At 49.9% G+C, this 23,212-nt stretch overlaps 3 protein-coding genes across 3 annotated transcripts in view; 1 reads left to right on the top strand and 2 right to left on the bottom strand.

Moving 5' to 3' along the window:
• P2RX6 (purinergic receptor P2X 6) overlaps positions 1–9,939 on the top strand; it is a gene marked incomplete at its 5' end in the record, with an annotated part of 16,091 nt that extends 6,152 nt beyond the window's left edge. The window contains 9 exons of the mRNA XM_085310175.1: positions 2,527–2,602; positions 3,319–3,412; positions 3,731–3,811; positions 5,106–5,247; positions 5,457–5,566; positions 6,129–6,222; positions 7,345–7,413; positions 8,369–8,446; positions 9,432–9,939. Coding sequence (XP_085166301.1) covers positions 2,527–2,602; positions 3,319–3,412; positions 3,731–3,811; positions 5,106–5,247; positions 5,457–5,566; positions 6,129–6,222; positions 7,345–7,413; positions 8,369–8,446; positions 9,432–9,470 — 783 coding nt within the window. The remainder of the gene's footprint in view (positions 1–2,526; positions 2,603–3,318; positions 3,413–3,730; positions 3,812–5,105; positions 5,248–5,456; positions 5,567–6,128; positions 6,223–7,344; positions 7,414–8,368; positions 8,447–9,431) is intronic.
• Positions 9,940–11,139: 1,200 nt separating this feature from the next.
• LOC146592928 (transmembrane protein 17B-like) lies at positions 11,140–13,470 on the bottom strand. Its single transcript, XM_085310174.1, has 4 exons — positions 13,353–13,470; positions 12,852–12,955; positions 12,310–12,423; positions 11,140–11,424 (listed from the first exon to the last, which is right to left on the bottom strand). Exons 1-4 carry the CDS (start codon positions 13,468–13,470, stop codon positions 11,140–11,142), a joined length of 621 nt encoding a protein of 206 aa, XP_085166300.1.
• A 5,358-nt stretch (positions 13,471–18,828) lies between these two features.
• Positions 18,829–23,212, bottom strand: part of AIFM3 (AIF family member 3) — a 64,271-nt gene continuing 59,887 nt past the window's right edge. Inside the window, exons 19-21 of the mRNA XM_085310173.1 lie at positions 21,575–21,679; positions 19,587–19,607; positions 18,829–18,885 (exon numbers count right to left, since the gene is read on the bottom strand). Of these exons, the coding sequence (XP_085166299.1) occupies positions 18,846–18,885; positions 19,587–19,607; positions 21,575–21,679 (166 nt within the window). The 3' untranslated portion in view covers positions 18,829–18,845. The remainder of the gene's footprint in view (positions 18,886–19,586; positions 19,608–21,574; positions 21,680–23,212) is intronic.

The raw sequence follows: 23,212 nt of genomic DNA, 5'->3' as shown, positions 1-23,212 counted from the left end.
ACCTTCCTGGCCTGTCTTTCCTAAAAAGCGCATAGCCATCCATGACAGCATTCCAGCCATGTGAGCTATCCCACCATGTCTCTGTGACTGCAATGAGATCATGGCCCTGCGACCGCACACAAATCTCTGGTTCCTCCTGTTTGTTCYCCWTGCTGTGTGCATTGGTGYACAGGCATTTCAGAGAGGTAGTCATGCCCGCAGGTTTCCCAGGAAGGGTGTAGGGGGTCCCCCATAGCCATGTCCCAAATGCACATCCTGAGCTGCATGCACCCGTTGGAGGCCCACCAACCCAACTTGTGTTTTGTTGTCTACCCTGTCTGTATGACACCCCCCTCCTCCCTCCTATCTAGTTTAAAGCCCTCTTTGCTAGGCTGTCTAACCTGTTTACAAAGGCAAATGTGCTCCGCTTGGTGAGGTGCATCCCATCTCTCYGCACCAGTTGTTGGTCGTCAAACCATGTTCCATGGTCATAGAATCCAAAACCCTGTTGCCAACACCAGTGGCGTAGCCAGTTGTTGATTTGGGAAATCTTCCTACTCCTCCTCCCATGCCTCCCCCTAATTGGCAGGACCGATGARAAGACCAGCTGGGCTCCCAGAGCCTTGACCACCATGCCCAAGGCCTTGAAGTCTTCTTTTATTGTTGCTAGTTTGTTCTCTGTATCATTAGCACCCACRTGAAAGAGCAGCAGAGGGCAGTAGTCTGATGAGCAGACAATCCTTGGTAGCCTTTCAGACACATCTCGTATCCTTGCCCCCTCTCTAGAGGAGGGGTCGGGATGGCAGATAGGCGCCTCTGTCCCCCTCAGCATGGAATCACCCACTACAACCACTCATCGCCTCTTCCAAGTGGTCACGCAAGGCACAGGCTCAGACAGCCCAGTTGCTTCCTTTGAGGCCAGGTCTGGGTTCTCCTCACCCTGGAGTGCACTAAACCTGTTCTTCAACTGTAAYTCCAAGTCTACAGGAGGATTAGGGGCCTTTCTTCTTTTTGTTGGAGAATCTACTAGCTTCCAGCCTTCTTCGAAATAGTATAGCAGCTGTGCTATACTATTTCACTCTTCACGGAGCCCTCCAGCAACCCCCATGCTGCAGGGGATTGGGACTCCAGAAGCAGTACTGTTTCTAAGAAYGCCCTGTCTATCTCCTGCTCACTTTCTTGTATATTTTGCAGTCTACTTCATCCTGCAACTCTTTCACTTGACAACACAAATCCTCAACAACAGCACACCTCTTGCAGGAGGGCAGACCATCAGTCCAGGCCTTCTGGAGAGGCTCCAAGCACTCCCTGCAGCCTGAGACCTGTAGGGCAGCATCTGCTACAAGAGGATCTGTCTGCGTTGAAGCTTCCGACACAGCTGATGCAGCAATTCCCACAGCTATTAGCAAATATGCTTTACAGCAAGTTACAGCCATGTTAGCAAGAGTGGGCACTACTAGCACAGGAAAAAGAAAGATGTCCTCTTGCACCTAACTGCACAAACTGCTGCACTCTGGGAGCTGTGCTCCAGGCCTGGCTCTTAAATAGACCTCTCCCTACTACCAACCCACAGGGTACTTGATCCACCCTAAAGAAGGGCTACCTGTGTCAAAAGCCCCAACTCCCTCTATTCAGGGGCAAGGAGACTGGGAGACTGCTCGTTASMAGTAGCTACACCCAGCTMCAGTGGGGAGTAAGTGCCGGAGCTTCTCCCAGGAGAGCTTAAGGCTTCCTGCAATTGCCCTTGCCCAGCTCCCCTTACCTGTTGGCAGAGTCACTCTCTAGTCCCCTCATTCCACAAGGGTCAGCAGACCACAATATCCAACACGAGCCCCAGGAGTTCAAGGCAGAGCCAAGACAATGCTGCACAAACTGCTGCGGAATCCTTGATATCCGGATATGATGCAGGAAGAGGAAGATTTCTCATGAATAAGTGTTTCTTACAGCCCTGATGTGAGTCCTGCAAACTACATCTGGCCCACAGAGTAAGGGTAAAGTTTTTAGTTTCTCCTTTAGAGCTTGTGTTATACTGTATTTAGTGACTTTTCAGCGCTTCGGCAGGGGAGCTATGGTGGTGCTTTACAAGGTGTGCTGGGTTCTGCACGTTAAGGTCTTCCAGAACCCAACCATAGTTGTTGCCAGTTCTAGCTTATAAGGTTTGGTCTGAGCTAGCTGCTGAGGCTTCCTCTGCTGCTGACAAAGTGGAGGTGAGCACTCCAGAAGGAGTGGAGACATATGAAAGGGACTGTCCTTGGGAGATGCCTCTCTCTCCACTGACTTGAGGTTGCCGAAGATGCTGTTCTGGACATGATGAGTGCCTACTGTGACTGGGACATGCATGGACTGGTTGGAGGAACAGCACAGGGATGAGGAAAAATGACCTCATGGCCTTTAAGCCGTTGTGCAGCAGAGTAACACCACTTCTCTCTCTCTCTCTCTCTCTCTCTCTCTCTCTCTCTCTCTCTCCCTCTCCCTCTCCCTCTCCCTCTCTCTCCCTTTCTCTCTCTCTCCCTCTCTTTCTCCCTCTCTCTCTTTGCTCTCTATTAGAGCCCCTCTATTCTAGATGGGATTTGCAGAGAAGATGCAGACTGTCCCATGGGATACCCAGTGGTCCATGGCAATGGTACTAGATGTTTTACGGAAAAAAGAAATCATTTTGTGTCCCCATGCTTGCTAGCAAACAGATATACAGGGAAGCGAACTGACAAGGTTCAGTATATTTGTAAGTGTGCATGGAAGTGCTCTCCAGAGACTATTCTTGACAAAATCTTAAAGCAACCAGTCGCTCCAGGAAAAGCTGGTACTGAAGGCAAAAGGTGCTGTCAGCAACAAATAAAGAGGCTGGTTGTTTTTGACGTTGGTTGCTGAAATCTAAACCAATGTGCTTTGCAATTGGCAGGTTTTCCTTTTTTAATAAAACTTGGGTTTATTTCACACTGATTAATATTAGAAAGGAGAATTTTTAGAAGATCAGTTGTCAAAGTTTGGTATGCCATATTCCCCCAGCTTGTATTTCTGACKGGAGTGGGTGGCTTCAGCAGCCACCAAACAGGAGCTGCTGTGCTGGACAGACAGGTACTGTGCCATCTGAGGCACCATAGCTGCCAGCACCTTCTTGTCTTTGTAAAACAGCCACTGTTGTTTGGCCTTGGGGGGGGGGGGTTTCCCAGAGGAGTTTTTGAGTGGGGAAAACACTGAAGATGATCCCAGGGTTGTCTGTGCTTTCTGAGAAGGCCAGAGCAGCAGGACCATGGCTGGGGCATTATCCTAGAAGGGGAGCTACAGAGAAGACATTCAGAAGGTAAAAGGAGTAAACGAGATGCATTGTCTCTTTTCCAGGGATAAAAACTGGGAAATGTGTGATGTTCAACACCACCCATTCTACCTGTGAGATCTACAGCTGGTGTCCTGTAGAGAATGACACCCTGCCCAGGTATTGCCCAGGGTGAGAGGACAGCTGGCATCCAAACAGGCTCTGAACAGTGGCGTAGTTGATTCCCTTTGTGCTTTGTATAATCAGTGTCCTGATTTTACTTCCAACCAGGGTGGGGCAGCTGGCTTCAAAGAGATCTTTGACTTTGACATTGACCTACCGATCAGTTAAGCCCAGAGAACTCTGGGCAAGAGCATTTCTTGCAACTATCCACAGTAGTTCAAGTCCCAGAGTCATGGAAAAGATTGCAGAGAAGGGGATTGGGCGATACCTTGGCCACCGTAAAAATATTTGAGTTCATCAGTGGTTGTTTTCCAGGAAACCTCTTCTGGCTGAGGCGGAGAATTTTACTCTTTTTATAAAAAATACTGTGAACTTCACCAAATTTAACTTCTCCAAGTAAGTATGAAACTCCTCCTACTGGAACTCTGCTTTCACCATAGCCCAGCATCTGTGCTGAGCTTTTGTGCTTAGACACTGAGTAGCCTAGACATCCAAGAAGCAGTATCCCATCAAGGAGAGCCAATGGCTTTCAGTTAAGATTTCAATGATGCATTCAGGGAGAACATGATCTCTTTGGCTGTGTCTGTAGGTGTAACAGCAGTGGGACTGCAGTGTCCCCAGAGAGAGTAATTGCTGCATTTCCATCTGTCTGGGGTACTACAAACAGAGCAGGACAAAGCCAGTCACTCCCAAGGCTTCATTTTACCCTGCACATTTTTACTTCTTATTCTGTACATGTTCCTGAGTTGCCAAGGGAGCCGTTAGGAGTGTGATTTTACAAGTTACCTGAATGTGAGGCCTTTGCCTGGCTTGAGTAGAGCCTGAGATACTGTGCTCTTCATCATCTCCAGCAGTGCGCTGCGTAGGCTACTCCTTTTACGGCACAGTAGTTCTTCCTTCATAGATGGGCAAAGTACCCAAGAAGGCTTTGCAGGTAGAGAGGGTTGGTGCCTGGAGAGAGTGGTGTATAGGTAGACGTGAGGGAGAGAAGGGGTCAAACATTTTCGTAGAGGCTAAGTAAAGGGCTGTACTGCCCTCATGGCCCCAGGCATGCTGACTGAGCTCTCTTCCTCTGGCAGGAAACAGGAACTAGAGGACCTGAACTCCCCTTGCCATCTCCTCTAGAGCAATAACTCTAAAGCTGGGTCCTTATGTCTCACAGCAGTGACTGATGCTGTGGGAAGGAGATGTAGAGGGAAGAAAAGTAAAGCACAAAGGCAGAGGAATTGGGAGAGAAAGGAGCATGGCAGGCTGTACTGGTAGGTGCTGAAAAGGGTGATGACTCCATTTGTGTTTTTTCTGGGCCAGCTTCCRCCCATCCTTATGCAACCTGAGGACCAGAGGACACTTTTACTATAAATGCAGGTCCTTGAGCTGCTAGGTGTCCTGGGGGAAAGAAAAGTCTGGAAGGCAGAGCAAAGGAACCTGGGAAAGACAAGGCCCTGATGTAGCCAGGTCTAGAAGAAGGTGACCAGACCTTGAGACAGGGCTGTGTAGCTCTGTACCCGATGTGGTCCCACTCCATAGGGACAATAGGAGAGGCAATGGCTGTCACTTCTCAGCAGGAGCAGTCCCCTCTGCTTGAGGATCATGGGAGTAGTGGGAGGATGTCCTTTTCAGTCATGCAGTAGTGCCCCATGACCTCCCCCATTCTTCAGTGCTTGTGACAGCTCCCTCTCTCCTGTTTCAGGGGCAATACTTTGCAAACCAGTGACCCCGCCTATTTCAAGAGCTGCACATATGATCCATTTTTCAACCCATCCTGCCCAGTCTTCCGTATCCGTGACATGGTGAAGGCAGCTGGAGAGACTTTTGAGAATCTTGCGTTGCTGGTATTTGCTTTTCCCTTTGAAGTATGAAAGGAGACTGCAACATCCCCTAGGGGCATGGGCAGGCACAGAGTGGGATTGTCCCCTGAAATACTAAGGGAATGGCCCAATCTATCCAAGTCAGTAGCTGTGAACACTTGAACAGTAAAGAACCCAACAAGTCTCCAGTCCAGTGTTTCTTCTTGAATGAAATGTGTGTTAACATGCTGCAGGGGGGGAGCATTGGAGTTTMCATCAAGTGGGACTGTGACCTGGATCACCCTGCTGCCCAGTGCCAGCCTCAGTACTCCTTCAGCCTGCAGGACAGGAACTACAATTTCAGGTGCGGACACCGGCCATGCTGGGACAGTAGCCACACAGGTCCGTGGGACAGGTACTCACTCAGAGATCATTTGAGATATCAGTTCTCCTAGATGAAATACAATGCTCTGAAAGGAGCAATGGGACATGRTAACCCTGGTGTGGAGTCTCTCAGTACCTAGATACCATGATATCTCCAGCACCTTGTAACTCTGGTCTGTTTGGAGCTGTGCAGGGCGTTACCTGCGTGAGGGCAGGGATATGTGGCTGGCTATGCCCATTGTCACCTTGAAGTGGATGCATTGGGAGTTGCATGCAGAGCCTCTTACCTTGGGCTTCGATACTGAGCAGCTCCTGAGGCCCTACTGCTGATGCCCAGCTAGTGAGTTGTGGCAGCATGTGCATAGTCCATATCCCTGCCTACTGGAGGAAATGAAATGTGCACAGGCATCTGGTATCTACTGGAGTCACATGGCACTGGCAGGCCTTCTTCAGGCTGCCAGCTTTCACACGSCCTTGTTCCTCACCCTGCTTGCACAGAGCTGCAGCATCTTTTCAAAGCTTCTCCTTTGTGTCTCCCTTAGAACTGCCTCCTACTACTGGGATCCTCAAAAAAGGCACTACCGGAGCCTGCTGAAGCTCTATGGCATCCGCTTTGACATTTCTGTGCATGGCCAGGTACTGTCTCCTCTGAAGACCCCACATACACAATTCTGTCCCTCTTGCTATCAGAACTTGTTCCTCAAACCTGTCCATGGCTGTGCTTTCTACTGAGGCCAGCCTCATTGCCTTCCTCAGGCATCTTTTCTCTTTACCGTGATAAACTCCTCACCTCRTTCCAGAGTCTTGCTTTCCTCAGAACAGATCAAGGGCGCCAAAGAGAGCAGGAAGAAATGGTCTCTCTCATTTGAAATGAAAGCTCTTGGCAATGCCTGAGGAATGAGATTTCCCATGTTTGTTGGGCATCTGACATGGTCAGGTATTGTGAGGTCTGCCTTGAAGTAAGGTGAGCTAGTCCAGTCTGAAGGGCTTAGGGCATCTCTGAGGGACTAGTGATGGCTGGGAATACACTGAAGATCAACCTGARCTTTTCTGAATTGAACAATTAATCCCTTCTTGATTAATTGTACCTTTAGGGAGGAAGGCATGGGTGTGATCATGGCTGATGCTAGTGTGTACAGCATCACTGCCAAACTAAATACTCTAATACTCTACTGTGCAAGATGGGACCTGCACTGAGAGGACTTATCATCTCCAGAGATGTTCCATAGCTAGTCCACCATGCCTAGCAGCGGCCTTTTCACCCGAGGAGAGATGATCTTGGAAAGCAAGACAGGGTGCATGCATCTGAGTGGTGAGACCAAGACTGGGAAGGTGTGGAGCAGGAGAGAATAGCACCAAATATCTCTTTTTCTTTCACACCAGACTCATTTGGGTAGTAAAGAAGGCATATAATACCAGAGAGGGATATGTTTGCCATTCTGTAGAGCATGGTTSTATGGAGTTGCCTGGAGCTTTGAGGTGAGATAGAGTCTGCAGTCATGCCTGTACGATTAGGAAGGTTGTATGTAACCTCAACTGTCACTGAGCAACAAGTTGCCTGAATTCTTCTTTGAAGGATAAAGGTGATAGCAGTCAAGTGCCTAAAATGGAACATAATGAAATAACCCTTGTTCCATCCAGCATCTCCCCTTTGCCCATGACAGCAGGCTTTAAACATGCTGCCCAGCAGGGCTTTCCATTACAACCCTCTCACTGTTACCTGCCCACTATCTTTCCCTTCCACCCACTGTTTTTCAGCAGGCTGGGAAGTTCAGCATCATCCCTACTGCCATCAGCCTCGGCACCAGCATCACACTCCTTGGTGCCGTGAGTACTCCAAATGCGCACTTTTACTCTGATTCRTGGATTGGGACTTGCCACTTACCTAGCATTTCCTCTTATTGGCTTGCTGTGTGAGGCTTCCTTTTTCACAGCAAACTGTGTGCCTGTCAGCCCAGGAGATTGTTTGGCAAAAGTGTTAGCTCCCATTTGTGATCATTACCAGTAACAACACTRCTAGTGCAAGGATCTTGAGAACTGTCAGGGGCACTTACCATGCRGGCCAGGTGTCTTTGTTGACCGTGTGGGTGCCACACATTTGCTGTATAGTCAAGGGAGACAAGTGAGCGCTGTGAGGGTGCTGCTGGTTGGTCTACTTCAGCTGTCTCCCACAGCAGGAGAGGACATGTCTTCTAATTGCCTTCCCCCCCACCCCGCACCTTGACTCTAAAGGGAGGCAATAACTGGCCCCAGTGCGGACACTAGCCTCGCAGTCATTGACACAGGTGAGTCCCTTCTAAAGCACCTGTCTCGCACACTGTCATGTCTCTTTCCCTCCTGCAGAGTAATGGGGGTTGTTTGGGCTCCACAGTCTGCCACCTCTTTCCTAGGCATGACATCCCAGATAACTGCTCATCCTCCTCCCTTGTGTGGCTGTGACAGTGGTGCTCCACTATACCAGTCTGGACACTTGGTCCATGCATTGCAGCTCAGATGTTCATGTCTAACATCTTATGCTAGACATGCAGCTACTGGGAGCAGGTTGGTCCTTGAGAGGTCCTGGTGGGGCTGCCTGGAGGGCTCAGGCTGGCAAGAAAGGATAGAAAGCTTCCTTCTTGCACTGACTGGATGATGGAGTTTGTTCCCAAGATGGAGTGAACTTGAGATGGCAGGCTGAACAGGTTGGATGGGTGCTGTGAGCAGGATCCTGGCTCTCATGCACTGAGTTTCACCATTGACTGACTTCACTTCTGACTGCCATACTGTGTTTGTCCATCTCTAGGCCACAGTGGTCTGTGACCTGGTTCTGCTGTACCTGGATTCAAAGGCTGACTTCTATCGGAAGGAGAAGTTTGAGGAGGTAAGCACATGCTGCAGGGTCAGTTTAGATAGCTGAGCTTGGAGTGAAGTTTAGTGAGGTGATTTGAATATTCTGCCTTTTGTTTAAAACTCAGTTCCCAAGATCTTTCATCTGGGAAAACCCARGTGCAGTGGTATTGAATCTCTCCTCCCTCTAACACCTTGGACTCAGTGTCCAGGTTTGCTGAATTTGATGTAGAGATAAAACTTTCACAAGTTTAACGACCACAAGTGAGTGAGTGGAAGAGAGGGATGGAAGAGAGGGACCTGGATGTGGTCCAGTTTTAGAGAAAAGCTGTATGAGCTCAATTTCTTCTATACAACAGAGAGTCCACATGGGCATAGCCCCTTGAGCTCGAACTGAAAGGGAACAAGACTTCCCTGAGTCTCTTGCACAGGGAAACTCACTTTTCTTTTCTTTCTTTTTCTTTTTCTTTTTTTTTTTCTTTTTCTTTTTTTTTTTTTTTTTTTTTTTTTTTTTTTTTGCCTGTACCAGCTTCACAATAAAATTCACCCTCTTAGGACTGAATCTGACCAGACTCTGAGTCAAAAAAGAGCAGCTGTTTTATATGCATACTGGAGTTTTGTCAATGTTCATATTGATCAATGATCAGCATCATGTTTTGCTGGCATGCATGATGCCATGCATGCCACAGCATGCATGATGTCAGAGCAGAACTACTGTCAACCCTTTGGCTTTATGTAGCCAAGTCTGAGAAACTTCCAAGGATGGAGATCCCCCAGAAGGCCTGTTCCAGGGCTCCACCATCCTACTGGGGGAAAAAAAAAAAGTCTCTCCTGATGTACTGCCTGAATATCAAATCACAAATCAATTTGGAGGCTCTAGCAATAGAGCCATTTGCATGAGATTGAGCAGAGCTGAGCATTTTGTACCATAGTGTGGTCATCACAGACCATCCAACYGAGATACCCACTGGTCTCTGTTTTTCTGAACAGACTAACCAATGACCTTGTTCATTTTACAGGCAAAACCCCCAAAAGATAAGGCAGAGGTCACAGCGTAGCCATGATGCGTTGACCAGGACATCGGGAATTTTCAGCAATAAACACCGTTCGATCTAGAGTGACCTCCAGATAGGTGGGAGCACAGCTGAAGCCCAGACAGAGGTGACTGCTAGCTCTGCTGACCTAGGAGTGCACTACTGGAGTTGAAATCTGCCCTTCCTGGCGAAACGTTTGTATCAGCAGAAGTTGTTGGCTGGAGGAGYATAAAGCCATCTCACTTGGAGAGACTGCCATCCCATAGCACAATGCAAAGCCAAGCAGCTCCCACAACAGACTAGCCAGTGCCTAAGTGCAGCAATGCTACAGAGCTGCTATGTGAGCTGGAACTTGCTATAAAGTGGCTGGTCCTTGTTCAACACAAAAGGCTTAAAGTGCTTTGTGCTTCTTCACTTTCTAGATTGCCCTGGGGGKTTGATTTCACATGAAAAATAGTGATGAAATGAAATAAAGCTGCCTAGAAAGTGGGAAGTAGCTCTGCTCTGTCTCTAGCCCTGAGGGTGGCTGCTTGCAGTTTTGTGGCACTGCGCTTTTCTTTGGGACCTCATGTCCTTTGTCTAGTCAGGTACAGGAAGGGCATCCAATACCAAGAGTCTGGAAAGCACTGAGCTACCCAMCTTGTCTTGTCCCATCCTGCAGCTCTGCCCTCTGCTAAATCCTCTCCRTACCTGCCCCTAAAGCGTGCAGAGGTTCAGTGTGGCCTGGGCTAGGTGGAAACAAACAGCACCATGCAAGTGGCAGTCCACAGCCTCCAATGGGGATAGTACATTGCAGAGTTTCATGTGAGCCACCAAGCTGCTTGGGAGCTCCCTGGGCAGCACAGCCTGGGCCCTTGTTTCAGCCGTTCATAGACCCTCAAGGACTGGAACATCCCTGAGACAATTCAAAGTAATCTTCCCTGCCCCAGCAGGCAAGACCAGGTTGTGCATGGTGTCATGGATGCTGGGGTGCAGTGGTTGGTGGGGTTAGACCAGTCAGTATGTTTCTGGCTGGCTGTGTGGTAGCCCACCCAATGCCACATCTCAGTAGATTTCCCTTGCTTGAAGAGGCAGGACTGGCCAGTTTTCTTTCAATAGCATCTGCAACCCTTGCTTTTGCTTATAACACTCCATGTGTTCAAGCATACCCCCCCAACACACACACACACAGCCCCTAGGTCTGATCTCATGCTCTGTTCAGACAGGGTTTGAGAGCTGAGCTGAAGGTGGTGGCCCTGGGCTGATACTTGCTTGCAGAGAGGAGCCCAGTGGCTCCTACCTTGGCTTGATTCCTACATCTTGCTAGGATCCACACTCACTGAAGACAAGCACAGCCCCAGGAGAGTTTGAGCACCTCAGAGGCTCTTAACTCCCCCTACATACTGAGCACCCAAGCTCATCTGCCCCACAGACACGTGTGGGCTGCAAACCGCATGTTGGGGTGCTAAGGACCTACTACAAAGCAAGGCAGGGACAGGCCAGTTCAGTGCTTGCACCTGTGATTTCAGCCTGTGTTCTGGAAAACGCACAAGCTCAAGAGCTGCCCTGCTGGAAAAGACAGTACATGGAGATGCACCAGAGATCTTAGAGCACTGCTCCTTGCTCTTGAGAGGTTCTCAAGCTGCTGGGGCTGCCTTAGCAGGGTGATTCTGCCCCATCCTACAGAAGGATATTCCTTCTGTACAGACTGTTCCTAGAGCATCATCTGTCCTTGGCCTCCTGTTCCTTTCTGCCTCATGTGTCGTGGCCTATCTCCATCCTTGAACTGCTGCAGGTGAAACTGTGTTGCAAGCTGCTTGGTCATTGTCTTCAGGKCAAAGAAGGCTGCTGGGATCTCAGAGGCCAGGAATGCTAGGTAAAGGATGTGGACTGCTGTCTCCAGGGGCAGCCGGATGATGTTGTTGTCCATGAGCAGGAAAAGCAGGAGGGGGAGCTGGATCAGGAAYGAGAGGAGAAGGAACCCAGCAAGTTCAGGCACCTGTGTAAGTAGAGGYTGCTGAAGGGAGGACCCAGATGCCCTTTGTCAGGCACCACCCCAGGAACCCTAGCTCAGGAACTGTAAGCGCGATGCAGGGTGCTGAGCATTATCTGGAAATGGGACATGGTCCTGGCAGCAGCTGGGCTGAAGCCTGGGCTAGCTTCAGCTGCCCTGCCAGGGCTCTGGCTCTGCTGCTGATACGCAGCAAGGCCTGCATAAGTGGCCAGMACTTGCTGACTGTGGGGTCTAGGTAATGTGCTCTGCAGTGTGACCAAGCCCTGCTCCACTTGTGTGRGGTTGAGCCTTTCTGTGAATCTGTTTTCCAACCTAACCAGCCAGGAAACCATCCCCAGATACCACCTATGCAGTGCAGGATCCAGTGAAATGCTGTTCCTGCTACAGATGCTGGACTGGGAGGCRAAGAGGGAACTCCTCTATATGGAGGCTGTCATAGAGGCAGAAAGGGACTAGCTGCCCCAGGAATACCCTGCTGCAGTCCCTGGATGAGATGTTCTGTCAGACTCAGCATCTGTGTCCCAGGGCTGTCTACCTTGACCTAGGAGCTATGCTCAGGCAAGGTTGGGTGCTGCAAAGCCCAGTGCTGGAAAGGGGCACATTCACAGCATGAGGAGGGGTAAAGTAGGAGGGTGAGCTGGTCCCCTTTATTCCTTGCCTCCAGGTCCGGACAGCACCTATATTTCCCTCCTTGGAGAGCTCCAGGCAGGACCCAAGGAGGGACTGAAGGTGACAGTAGCGTAAACCCAGGCGAGGGGGACATACAGAGCAGACACAGCTTCTCCCCCAGCACAGCCTGTCCTGTGCTGCCCATCTCCTGTTACACTGAACACAGAGACCATGCTGGAGAAGCATGGATCTGGCTCTTACCTTCTCTTGTAGGTTCCCTATGTAGCCCAGGTAGAGGCGGAAGCCCTCGACCAACGAGAGGATGAGGAAGGCAGCAACCAGGAGCAACTGGTAGTACCGGGGCAGCAGGCTGTACTACAACAGGGCAGCCAGTGAGAGCACAGCCTTGTCCCAGCCTGCCCCAACCACTGCACCCTGTGCCTTGCACCCCAGGCTCCTGCTCCRTGCTGATGCCCAGCCCTGCAGGCTCTGCTCTGCCCTGGCCTCCCAGTTTAACTTTCCTTGCCTGGAAAATTAAAAGAGGTTGTTCTCATGTGCAGGGATTTCCATTTCTCTGAGTGGGAGGTGATTTATCCCATGTTTTCGAAAATGGGGTACTTTGGTCATCATTATAAGTGTGGGGGAGAAATCCCYTACTTTCGAAAAATGGTCTCCTGCTCCCCTGTTTAACAAGGCCCCTTTGGTCTAGGCTCTCTGCACTGCCATGCAAGGTAGAGCAGGAGGAAGCTTGCTTACCCTGCCCMAGCAAGACTCTCCCCACCCTGAGCCCCACAGAATGGTACCTTCATTTGGAGCATCATCCCCTCAGCCAGGCACCAGAACGGGAAGTAGTAGACATTGAAGTACAGCATCATCTGGAGAGGCAGGCTGGCCAGCACCTCACGGGCTAGACAGAGGGAAGGCAGGTGTGGGCAGATCTCCCCAGCAGCACCTGAGGCCCCATTCTCCACTGGGAGACTCTGCCTTGCAGCTTGCTGGGGGAAGAGAGATGGCTCCGGCCATGCTGGTGAGGCTGCAGCAGCTCTGGAGGAGCTATGGACATAGAGCAGCCTGGTAGGGCCTAAAGGCAGCACAGGGGACACCTTGTAACTTTCCAGAACTGCTGTTTGCAGCAAGTGGATTTATTTTTGCTCTCATCCATTGCTGGGAGGGTGCAGGGGACCCATTGCTCCCAGCTTGGAGGCACCTGGCTGCTTTTTGAGCCAAGCACACTTGCAGTGATGAAGTACCAGCAAAACACCCCAAATACCCCTCTGCACCCAAGCCTTCTCCTGGCACTATACCTGGATGGTAGATCTGGACAGATCCGCTGTCCCAGGTCTTGTTGCTGGTGAACAGGGAGCCGCTGAGAGTCGTCAAGCCCCAGCGGATGTTGCGAGGCAGAGGTGTGTGCGCAGCCATGGTTAGCAGCTGAGCTATGCTCACTCCCAGCCTGGCTCAGATGGGATTAGCCAGAAGGTGATTAATTAAATGACAAGAAGAGCTAATGCGTGGGGCCAGCCAGTCATTGGCTCTTAAGAGACAAGGCTGCTGGGAGCTGGGACTGGGAAGCCTTTTGCTGGGACAGTAAACTCAGGCTACCTGTGCGCATATGGCTGCTTTGGGGGGAACAGCACCCACCCCAGACACTCTTATCTTGCCAGCTGATTTAACTGCCACAGGCTGAACCAGCCTGTGGTGACTGGCCCATCTGTGCCGTGGTGACTGTTGCTGGGAGGAATGGAGAGTGTGTGCTGTGCTGACATGACCACCCCGAGCAAGCATAACCCAAGGGAACTTTTGCAGCATCTCAGGGGCTTATTCCTTATTGAACACATCACGTAACTTTCCGCAGACCTGGTGTCGATAGAAATTTGCTCAAGCTGAATTCSTACCATTCCCTATCCAGAGAGGCCTCCAGGCCAAGACATAGTAYGGATAATAGATAATAAATCTGGTTAGGGGCTGTTGAGATTTATGCTCCTGACTGGCTAGAACAGGAAGCAGTGGGCATGGGGAGGCCCTAGCAGTACTGCCACTAGGGCCGGTGTGTAGGTCCAATATGTATTGTCCCTATAACCTCACAAATCCCTCAAGGGCAGTGTTTAACCAGCTAACAAATAAGTTCATTRGTTTTCCTGGTGCCTCTAATGATGAGGAGGGAGGAGGTCCCTCTTTTCTAACATCTCTGCCCTGTTACTAWCTTGTTCCCCTAAAAGTGTTGTTGCCATGGGATGTGCTAGGCATTGAGTTGCTCTCTATGCAAGACGGCAGGTTTCTGACGTGAGGATTCCTGCAGACATCTGGGGCTGATATACAAAAAACTGATTGCTGCTTAATTCTAGTAGCTCAATCAGTATTTCTTTCTCTGCCTCTGCTTGCAGTGCCTTATGATGGTGGCATCACACCTAACCTTGCCCTGAGTTGTAGAGGAGTGCTGCATCCCTCACTGAATGGGTTACAGCTGAGAACCCCTTCACACAAGATCCAGTCCACTCCACCTGGTAGGAAAATGGCAAGGGACCAAGGAAGGAAATAAACTACAGCACTGCCAGGTTGGATAAGTGGCCTTTATTTCCAAGGCGAGAGCTCTTGTTCACCCACGTGGGAGCTACAAGGATATGGGGAGTCTCTGCTCCACGGCGGGGGCGCGCAGCATGTTGCACCAGTTCCTCCATCGCTGTGTCAGAGACAGGGCAGTGTCTCCTCCCTGCGCACCCTCTGCCACAGCAATCAGCTCCTGCGCACTCTCTCCCGCCGCACTATACCCTGTGCTTCATCAGGGGTACAAGGCTGCATTTTAACCAGTGTAATTATTGCTTACTTATAAATCCCTGATTGGACCGTGAGGATGCTCGGGGAGGGGACAGGCYGTGGCAGGGCCCCAGAGTGCATGCACACCATATGTGTAGCCCCCCTCTCATGCCCTCCACCCTGCTACCTCCAGCAGAAGCTGCTTTCAGTGTGAGGAAGCAGGGAAGTGCTGGGGTGTTGGATCATGCAAGGGATAGGTCAGTAGCCATGCAAATCATCCTGGGGGACGCAGGGGTCTCCTTTGACCCATGAGGCTGATGCTGGCCCTGCCTGAAGTGGTGGACCTGCAGGAGGAGTGGATGGGAGGGATTTGCTATGCTATGTGGTGCTGAACCAGTGCTGGGGCATGTGTAGCCTGCGAGGGAGAGAGCACACCCAGCTGCATCTCCCTCCAATGCTYGCCTTCCCGCCATGCTCACCGGCAGGCCTTGCCAGCGTTCCTGGCCCTGGGGACCTGGGCCACACCACAGAATATAAAACCAAGGGTTCACCAAGTCCCAAAGAGTCCTTTGGCTGTTCTGGAGAAAGTCATTATGTGGCTAGGTCATCTGTGTTTTATCACAACTGGGGATGCTGTTTTGCCAGAACCCATGTTTTCAGTGGACAACTGCTTCAGTGATGACACTGAGGTGACAGTGACAGAAATTGGAAGTCTCAAAGCTCCCAGACACACTGAGTATTTCAAACCCCCCCCCACGTCCTTCGCTGTGAACCTTCCAGCTAACAGGCCTTTTCTTTGTAGCCAGGCGGCTCAGCTCTCCTCCAGGGCCTCAAAGGTCTCCCACACAGCTCTGCTCAGCACCATCACTCCCACCAAGTGACAYCCTCAGGCCCTATCCAAGCTAGGGGAGTTGCCTCCAGGGCAGGTACATGGGAAAGGTGGTGGGGGATGCCGTGTATGTGTGAGGAGGTGATTTAGTGGGAAGTGAACTCCAGGCAAAGGAGCTGATTTTTTTTTATGGTCTTCACAGGTGGTCCTACTCAATGGGCATCTCCTTTTCTCATCATCCTCAGACTCCATCTCTGCCCACAAGAGGGTCTCAGAAAGACCAGCTGCTGATGTAGCCTGTATCTAGGTCTTACACAACAAATATGGAGAAAGGACATTTAAAACATGAACTTTAAGGGCCTAGGACTGTCAAATAAAAGGAGGACTCTTCCTTTTGATAAAAGCCAAAATTAAGCTGTGGAGCTCATTGCCACAGGATGCTGAGAAGTTAAAAACGGGCTTGAAACATGATTAGCAACATGATGGCAAATGAAACCTGGTGCTGACAAGTCAGAAGAAGAAATTACTCAAATGATGCTTGCAGGCTTTCCTTGAGTCAAGAAAATGCCTGCCTTTGTGCTGACTGGAGAATGTGCCTAAGTGCCCTCAACTGCAGCTATCTTCATATTCCTCCACAGCCTGGGCAGCCTTCCCYGCAGGCAGCTCTCCTCTCTCCCAGAGACAAGAAGTAATGCTACAGTAGGAACTCTAGGTGGCAACACTGCGTGATGTCCCTAGTGTCCCAGAGAGCAAACATGCACAGCCAGCTATCTTAGAGAGCAGCTTCTGAGTGAGGAGCTGCTGAAGCAGAATCTCCCTATCCCACCCTGCAAGACACGTGCAGGACGTGAACCCACAGCTCCCTAAAGTGTGTGCAAAGAGTGGGGGAGCAGGCTAGATGGTTGTCTACCCACCGTGCAGTGTACAAGGCCCTGGTTCCTCCCACGAAGTTGCTTTGGGGGCCTCAGCCCTGCTGCACCATAGCATTAGCAGCAGAGTGGCCCCAGCCCTGAGAAACCAGGGGGGTCGGGGGCCTCATCAGTGCTGCAGTGGGAATAGGGCAATCTACATTTRCACTTTGGGGCCTAAAGTAAGTTTGTGTCCCTTTGTGGATTCAGCACTCACTGATACATCACAGTTCATTAAAAMGACCCTGTTCATCACCATGAAGAGTACTGAGGAGAGTAACACTGAAAAAGCATGGTGCGAGTCCCAGGTACACCCATGCCTACARTCACTTCTGGTTACACTGCCTTGGAAAAGTCCTGTAATGAAAACAGAAGGGACCAACAGGAAGCATGACAAATACCTGGCGACATTTCTATCCAAGTAAAAATCATGAAGTCTGGAAATAAACAAGGATGAGCTAGACAGAGGATACAAATGGACACCCTTCACAGAAGCAGTATGGACATCACACAGTTGACCTACAGGCCTCCTTGCCAAAAGGCATTACTGACGCCTTACCCCAGGTTAAAAAAAAAATGATAAGGAACAAACTTTGGGGGATAGAATATCAGAAACTAACCAAGGCGGGGTTCTCCTTGCTCCCAGGCCCTGCTGGGCTGGCAGAGACAGGGCTTGGGACTGGCCGGACCCACTTCTGAGCTAATGGCAAGGCCTTTTTTCCAGTAAGGGACAGAAAATTGGCAGCAGAGCATTGACATGGAAAGCTGAGATGAGAAATGCAGTCTTGTCACTAGGTGACAGGAAGAATAAGTGACRAATGACAGAAGACAGCCACACATACTCCTCCAGTCACTACTCTGCTATTTTTTTTCTCGAGCAACATTTTAGCAGCATGTTGATTATTCAGTAATCTTTTAGGAAGAGAGAAATCATGAGGCTGATTTGAAGGACAAACACCAACTCCATGAGCTGCAGTCCTGCAGTGTGACCTGGTAACACTTCTCCTTGGGTACTTCACAGAGCACTGGCTCTGCATCCCAAGGCCTGAAAATGATGCCCGAGATCCCAGGGTGCTTACAGGGCTGCTCTGCTGTTAAAAGCAGCAAAATGAAAGCTCAAAATGCATAAGCATAGATGAGGTCAGGCTGGGGGGCAGAAAGACTGGGGGGAGATTGACAATTGCTGTTGTGCTTAAGTAGGTTGAGATGGCGTGGCTGGGTGATGAAGCTCCTGGAGCGACTTCTGGGATGGTGACACAGAGGCATGAGGAAGGCCATATGATRAACTGCTGGAGTCCTCAGCTTAGGCAAGGACTCATTTGCACTGGGATATGATGGGAACTTAATGGGAAAAGTAGTCGAGAGCAGCTCAGGGCCTTTTCCATCAGATCCTCACAAAAACCTGACAAAGTCTCTACATCTTGGGAAGGAATTCCAGAGCATGTTGGCATGAAGCATCGTGGTATGTACTGGAGCCACACATGAGGGAGCACAGGTGTGGGGAAATAYAAACATGGGCTTTATGAAGACTGGGGTAACCAGTCATGTGCACATCCCTCCATATTATTCCATCGTGCTCCCAGATCTGAGGGCTGGGTGGGAGGCTTTGGGGTGGACTGGCACAGGGAGAGCGCTGTGTGTATGAGTGCTGCAGGTGATGCAGTGTGTAGAACAGGTTGGGATGCCCTGAGGGCATGCTCCACAGGGATGTACTTGGAGCACAGTGGCAGGGGGACTTTGGCTGGGAGTAATGAGAATTTGGGAAGGAGAGAAATGTGCTCGAGAGCATTGAGTGGTCACAGGGAGCAATGAAAGGCACTAGTGCTGTTTATGGSAACAACAGATGTGCTTGGGGTAGAGGCTCTCACCATGCCATCCAGAATAACTACCCTCCTGGTCTCATAGGTCATTCCCAGGCAGAACAGCATGGAAGCAGGCATCTGCCTCCTCCCTGGTGTCCCACAGTTGGAAGAGGTCACAGCGACACCTCATGAGCCATGCTGCACACATGCTTGCTGCAAATGTCAAAGCTCAATGTCCCTACGGTCCTGCTTTCTTGTGTTCCCACAGGAACTTAAATGCAGAACCTCAGTATAAGTGGCTGCTGGGATGGAGGAGCCAGCAGCTGTTTGCACGCAGACAGGAATTGTTGGGAAGGTAACTGCTCAGTGAAAGACACTGGGCTCATCCAAGTCTGAGAAGGGAAATGACTCAGCTGCATTATTTCCATTTTGCTGTGGAACTTCGGGTGATCCCCATCTCCTCAGGGCATGTGCAGCATCAGGAGAGAGCAGATGTATCCCACATTAGGAGCCTTTTCCAGTTAGCCAAGACATATCTCCGGTTCTAACAAAAACACAAAACCAAAACTACTGTGAGATGTTTCCTAGCTTCCTTAGAGTGGTCTTAATCAACTCTATTCAGTGTGCTTTATGATCTGCCACCATCACAGGTCAGGGTGCTGTTCTGCTGCAGTGCTGCCCTGCCGAACTACAGCCAGTGCAGGACAGCATCAAATTCAGACAGGCAAGGCAGCAGCCCCTGCCTCTGCCTTAGCTTACAAGATGTTATTAAAATGGGCAAAAACATATGYGCATGCACTTCATTCCATTTAAAACTGAGTTCAGATAGTATTCGCTTAACTTCAATCAACCCCTCCTGGCATTCAGCTCAAAATTCATGAAAAGCCATGGAACAGCAGGCATYTGCATGGGTTGAGTGAACTGAACCAAAAGGCAAACGCATGTTCCTGGCACATCTGTGCCCAAGCACCCTGAGATGCAGTGTAACACCCATGCCCTCCCAGGCCCAGGACTCCCCTGGCACTGCTCCCTGCTGGCAGAGCCACCTCCAGTCCAACTAYGCCCTCCCCACCACAGCACTGTCACGTATGGAGAGGCCACTCCAGGTCATAAAACAAACACGCAGCTAGAGTCAGTGATTTCATGCAGGAATTAGAGACATTGCCCAAATGGGGGTGGGGGGAAGGCTCATTATCCCTGCGCTCCTACCCTACCAACGTGCCCAGAACCCACACCAGAACGTACTTGCCATGACGGACAAACAGCCTAAAAGGTGCAAATGCAGCAGGAAACAGAGAAAGAAAAGACAGTTAGGCTTAGCTGGCCTTGCTTCCTCCAGGCTTGCCAAATCCTCAGGACCCCTTCCCTGGACTCATAGCAGACTGACTGGGTCCCAGCAGCATGAGTCCCACCACAAAGAGCTCTCTGCATCTCCTGGCAGCCTCCTTCCCAACCACAAATCTCTCCCATGCAGGGGTGTCCAGGACCATTTCACGAGTTATATGGAGGCGGTGGGGACAGGTCTCTCCCAGCCACCCCATGTATGATAGGTCAGTGGCTGGGCACGTTTCCTAAATGTAGAAGACTAGTCTTTAAGTTTCTGGTACTTCTCCCAGGTGGTACAGGCATGCCTGAGCTGGGTTCATGGCTATCTGGGGCCTGGCAGTGCATCTCTCCTGGTAGTTTTTGAAAAGTTCTGGTTTTCTTCCAAATGCAAAACAAAACTATTTTTAATCTGTGAAAATTGTTTTTGGGACAAGAACCCACATTCCTCCCACAGCTCTAATTTCCACTCAGAAGGCTCTTTCCAGAATAACTTCCTCAGTGTCTACCTTTCAACACAACATTTTCTGCACCTGATCTCTGCACATACAGGTACATTCTTTTCTGTGAGAAGTCTTAAAAAGAGAAAATGAAAAAGAAAAATAATTTCTCTATGAACTCCCCCTCCCTAAATACACTATTCTGTAAATGTTTGACCAYGATGGTCTGGCTCTGGAGCTGATGTTATCTTAGGAGATAGGAAGTCCTAGGTGACTTTCCTTTATGGGTATCCTAGGGGACTGTCATTTATAGGTTTCATGCATCAGTGGGACTTTCTTTGGCATTACATAGGCAGTGTGTGGAGCCTGTTTGGTATTGCAGCTTGTAACAGCACAGAGGCCCTGAATGTGTGCATGCCATCACTAGCCCCACCGTGCCAGGGATGTCTAAGAAAGTGTAACAGGAAAAAAAAAAATCTCTGTTGCAATAGCTTATAAACCAAAGAGAAAGGCAGAGAAGGTGCAGAAGAAATGAAGGATTATTACCTCCATTTAGACAGAAAGTAGAGGTATCTGGGGCAGGATTCCCTGAACTGCAAGCTTTCCAGGCTTTGTTCTAGCCAACAAGCACAAGTCTAGTGTACAGACTGCAAACCTGGTACTTCCTCTACATGTCCTACCCCGGGGTGTCCAATTACCTACTGGAGGTCTAGCATGGGGCTGTCAGCATTAGGTGGCATTGTCTCGATGGCARTGAGTGTAAGGCAAGCCCAGGATGCAACCATCCCATTTTAGCCTCCAGGTTTGTGCAATTCTCCCCCCTTCTCCATTCAGACCTGCACAATGATCAGTCTCCTAGGGCTCCTGCAGCCTCCTCTTTGGGGTGGGGTGTGGGGCAGTGTTTTGTTTGTGACCATTTGTCACCTTGTTTTCACAAGGCTGTAGGTATCACATAGAATAACTACAAGAGGAACTGACTGTTATCCACCTGAATCTTCGCATCCAGGTCTGCATGTCTATCTGCCAGGAGCCCGAAGTTAAGGCYGAGAGTTGATTTCTAAACCCCCACTGTCAGGATTTTTACACCTACAAACCTTATGGTGTGGAGCAAGCTGTGATGCACAGGACTCTGGGCAGCTAGAGGAGCTTGTACAGAATACAGTGAACAGGAGGGATCTGGATCCTAATGCTGGTGCTCAAGACACGTCTTTGCAAATTCTATGTGCAAATGCAAGGGAGGGCAAACCAGGAAGGGTTTGGGATCTAGCAAGTGCAGTGGAGGAGTGAGTGGGGCAGGTAGTGAGGCAGGAATGGAGATGCAAGCAGGACACAGAGTGGGTAGTGGTAGGAAGGAGCTGTCCAGGGCCCTGCAGGGTCTTGCTCTAAGGTGCTTAGCCTCACCTTGCAACTGGTGGCTGGGCTAAGTCACCAGTATCGGCACTGTTGGCTCCCCACAGCATGCCTACTTACTCTACATCACGCTTTCGGATAGTTCTGCCAGCAGCCAGGACCTCAGCCACCTTGGACACGATGGGATCATAGTTCATGCTGGCCACAGCCACCACCTCRTCGCTCCTAGAGCCAGGTAGAGCAGAGCAGTTAGGGTAGCCTCAGGTGGCCACTTCTTCCTTACCCAAAAAGCAACATGCTGGAAAGAAGTGGGAGGCAGAGAGAAAAGACCACTGTCCAGGGTCAGGACCCATCCAAAGGCACGAGYGCTGCTGTGATTACACTAGTGGCATGGGACAAGGGACGGGAGAGGACCCTGAGCCATTGTTCCAGACTGGCCCTGTAGTGTTCTCTCTGGTGCTCAAGTGCCAGCACAGGACAGTGAAATGRAAACAGTTCTGAGCATTCTGGTACCCACAGGCAAACAGCAGAAAAAGTGGATTAGGTGGAGGATAAAAGCATGGATATTAGGAAAGATGCCCAGTTGTTACCATCGTTTGTGCAGGCAGTCCCTGTATGTCTCTGATGCCCAGTGGTAAGGCAGCAGATAAACAGGCATTAGGAATTTCCCTGTGTGATGCCCAGTTGTGTTGCTCCACAATCCTTTCCTGATCCACTCCTCTGAAATAGGCCTCTTTGCAGAGAGAACCACCTCTGAGCTTGTGTCCACAAACAATAATAATTGCTTGTGGGGTTCTGCACCCCARACAGTGTGGGACTTCTAGCCAGACACAGTTTCTGAAGCCACTACAACAGCTGGGGTGGCTGACACCACGGTCTTGCCAGTTGCAGTGATGAAATCCCTGTGGGACTGTACAACAGATGTACAGCAGTGCATCCCAGTCCAGCTCAGCATCATCCTCCAGGATCCTAGTGCTGATGATATAATACAAGCCCAAAGGCTGAATGGGAAACAAGTGAAGCGGAAGGGAAGGAGATGTAAAAATGCTGGAGGAGCRCTGGAAAAAGGTCACAAGGCACAAGGCAAAACGAGAAGGGCACCTCCACTTTGAGCTTGTTCCTATGCAGTAAAAACAGGGAGCATGAGACTGTGCTGTTTTAGAACAGTTTTGCCTGCAGGTACACTTAGGTCCAAGTGTGTCTTCAGAAAATAAGCACCTCTCACAGCTGGTAAACACTGGGGGCAGATGCTGCAGTTTCCTGTGACATGCCCTAAACCTGTGGAGCTAGGAGACTTACATACTGAGACACATTGCATAAGTCAACTYGAGCATAAATCTTTGAAGACTGAATTTATGAGATGACTCATAATYAGATAACTGAATAGATAAGTAGATAAAGATCAGAAAAAGTGCATGGATAAGATAATAAATACTGATGAGTCTAYTGAGTAAGTTCAAGAGTAGAAGCACTGATTAATGAGAACAAATTACTATCTGCTATTCAATCCACTCCCAAAGAGCCTTGTAACCAATATAGTAAAGAGCTGCATGGAGAAAGAAGTGTCTGATTCCCAAGGCTGGTAAGAGCAGAAGCCATGTCTCAGAGCAAACTTCTTCTTCACTGGGGCCACATCAGTTGTGAAGTCAACTCTCCTAGCTGTCCCACAAAAACACAGAGTAATAACATCACAGAAGACTACTTACTTCTGAAGTCTTMTATTCTTAAATAAACCCACTATAAGTAACTTAGAGCGAG

Source organism: Rhea americana, unplaced genomic scaffold (assembly GCF_003343005.1).
Source record: "Rhea americana isolate MKP2758 unplaced genomic scaffold, rheAme1 scaffold_312, whole genome shotgun sequence".
Classification (NCBI taxonomy): domain Eukaryota; kingdom Metazoa; phylum Chordata; class Aves; order Rheiformes; family Rheidae; genus Rhea; species Rhea americana.
Note: the sequence above shows the minus strand (reverse complement) of the source record. Positions and strands in the feature narration are given on the sequence as shown.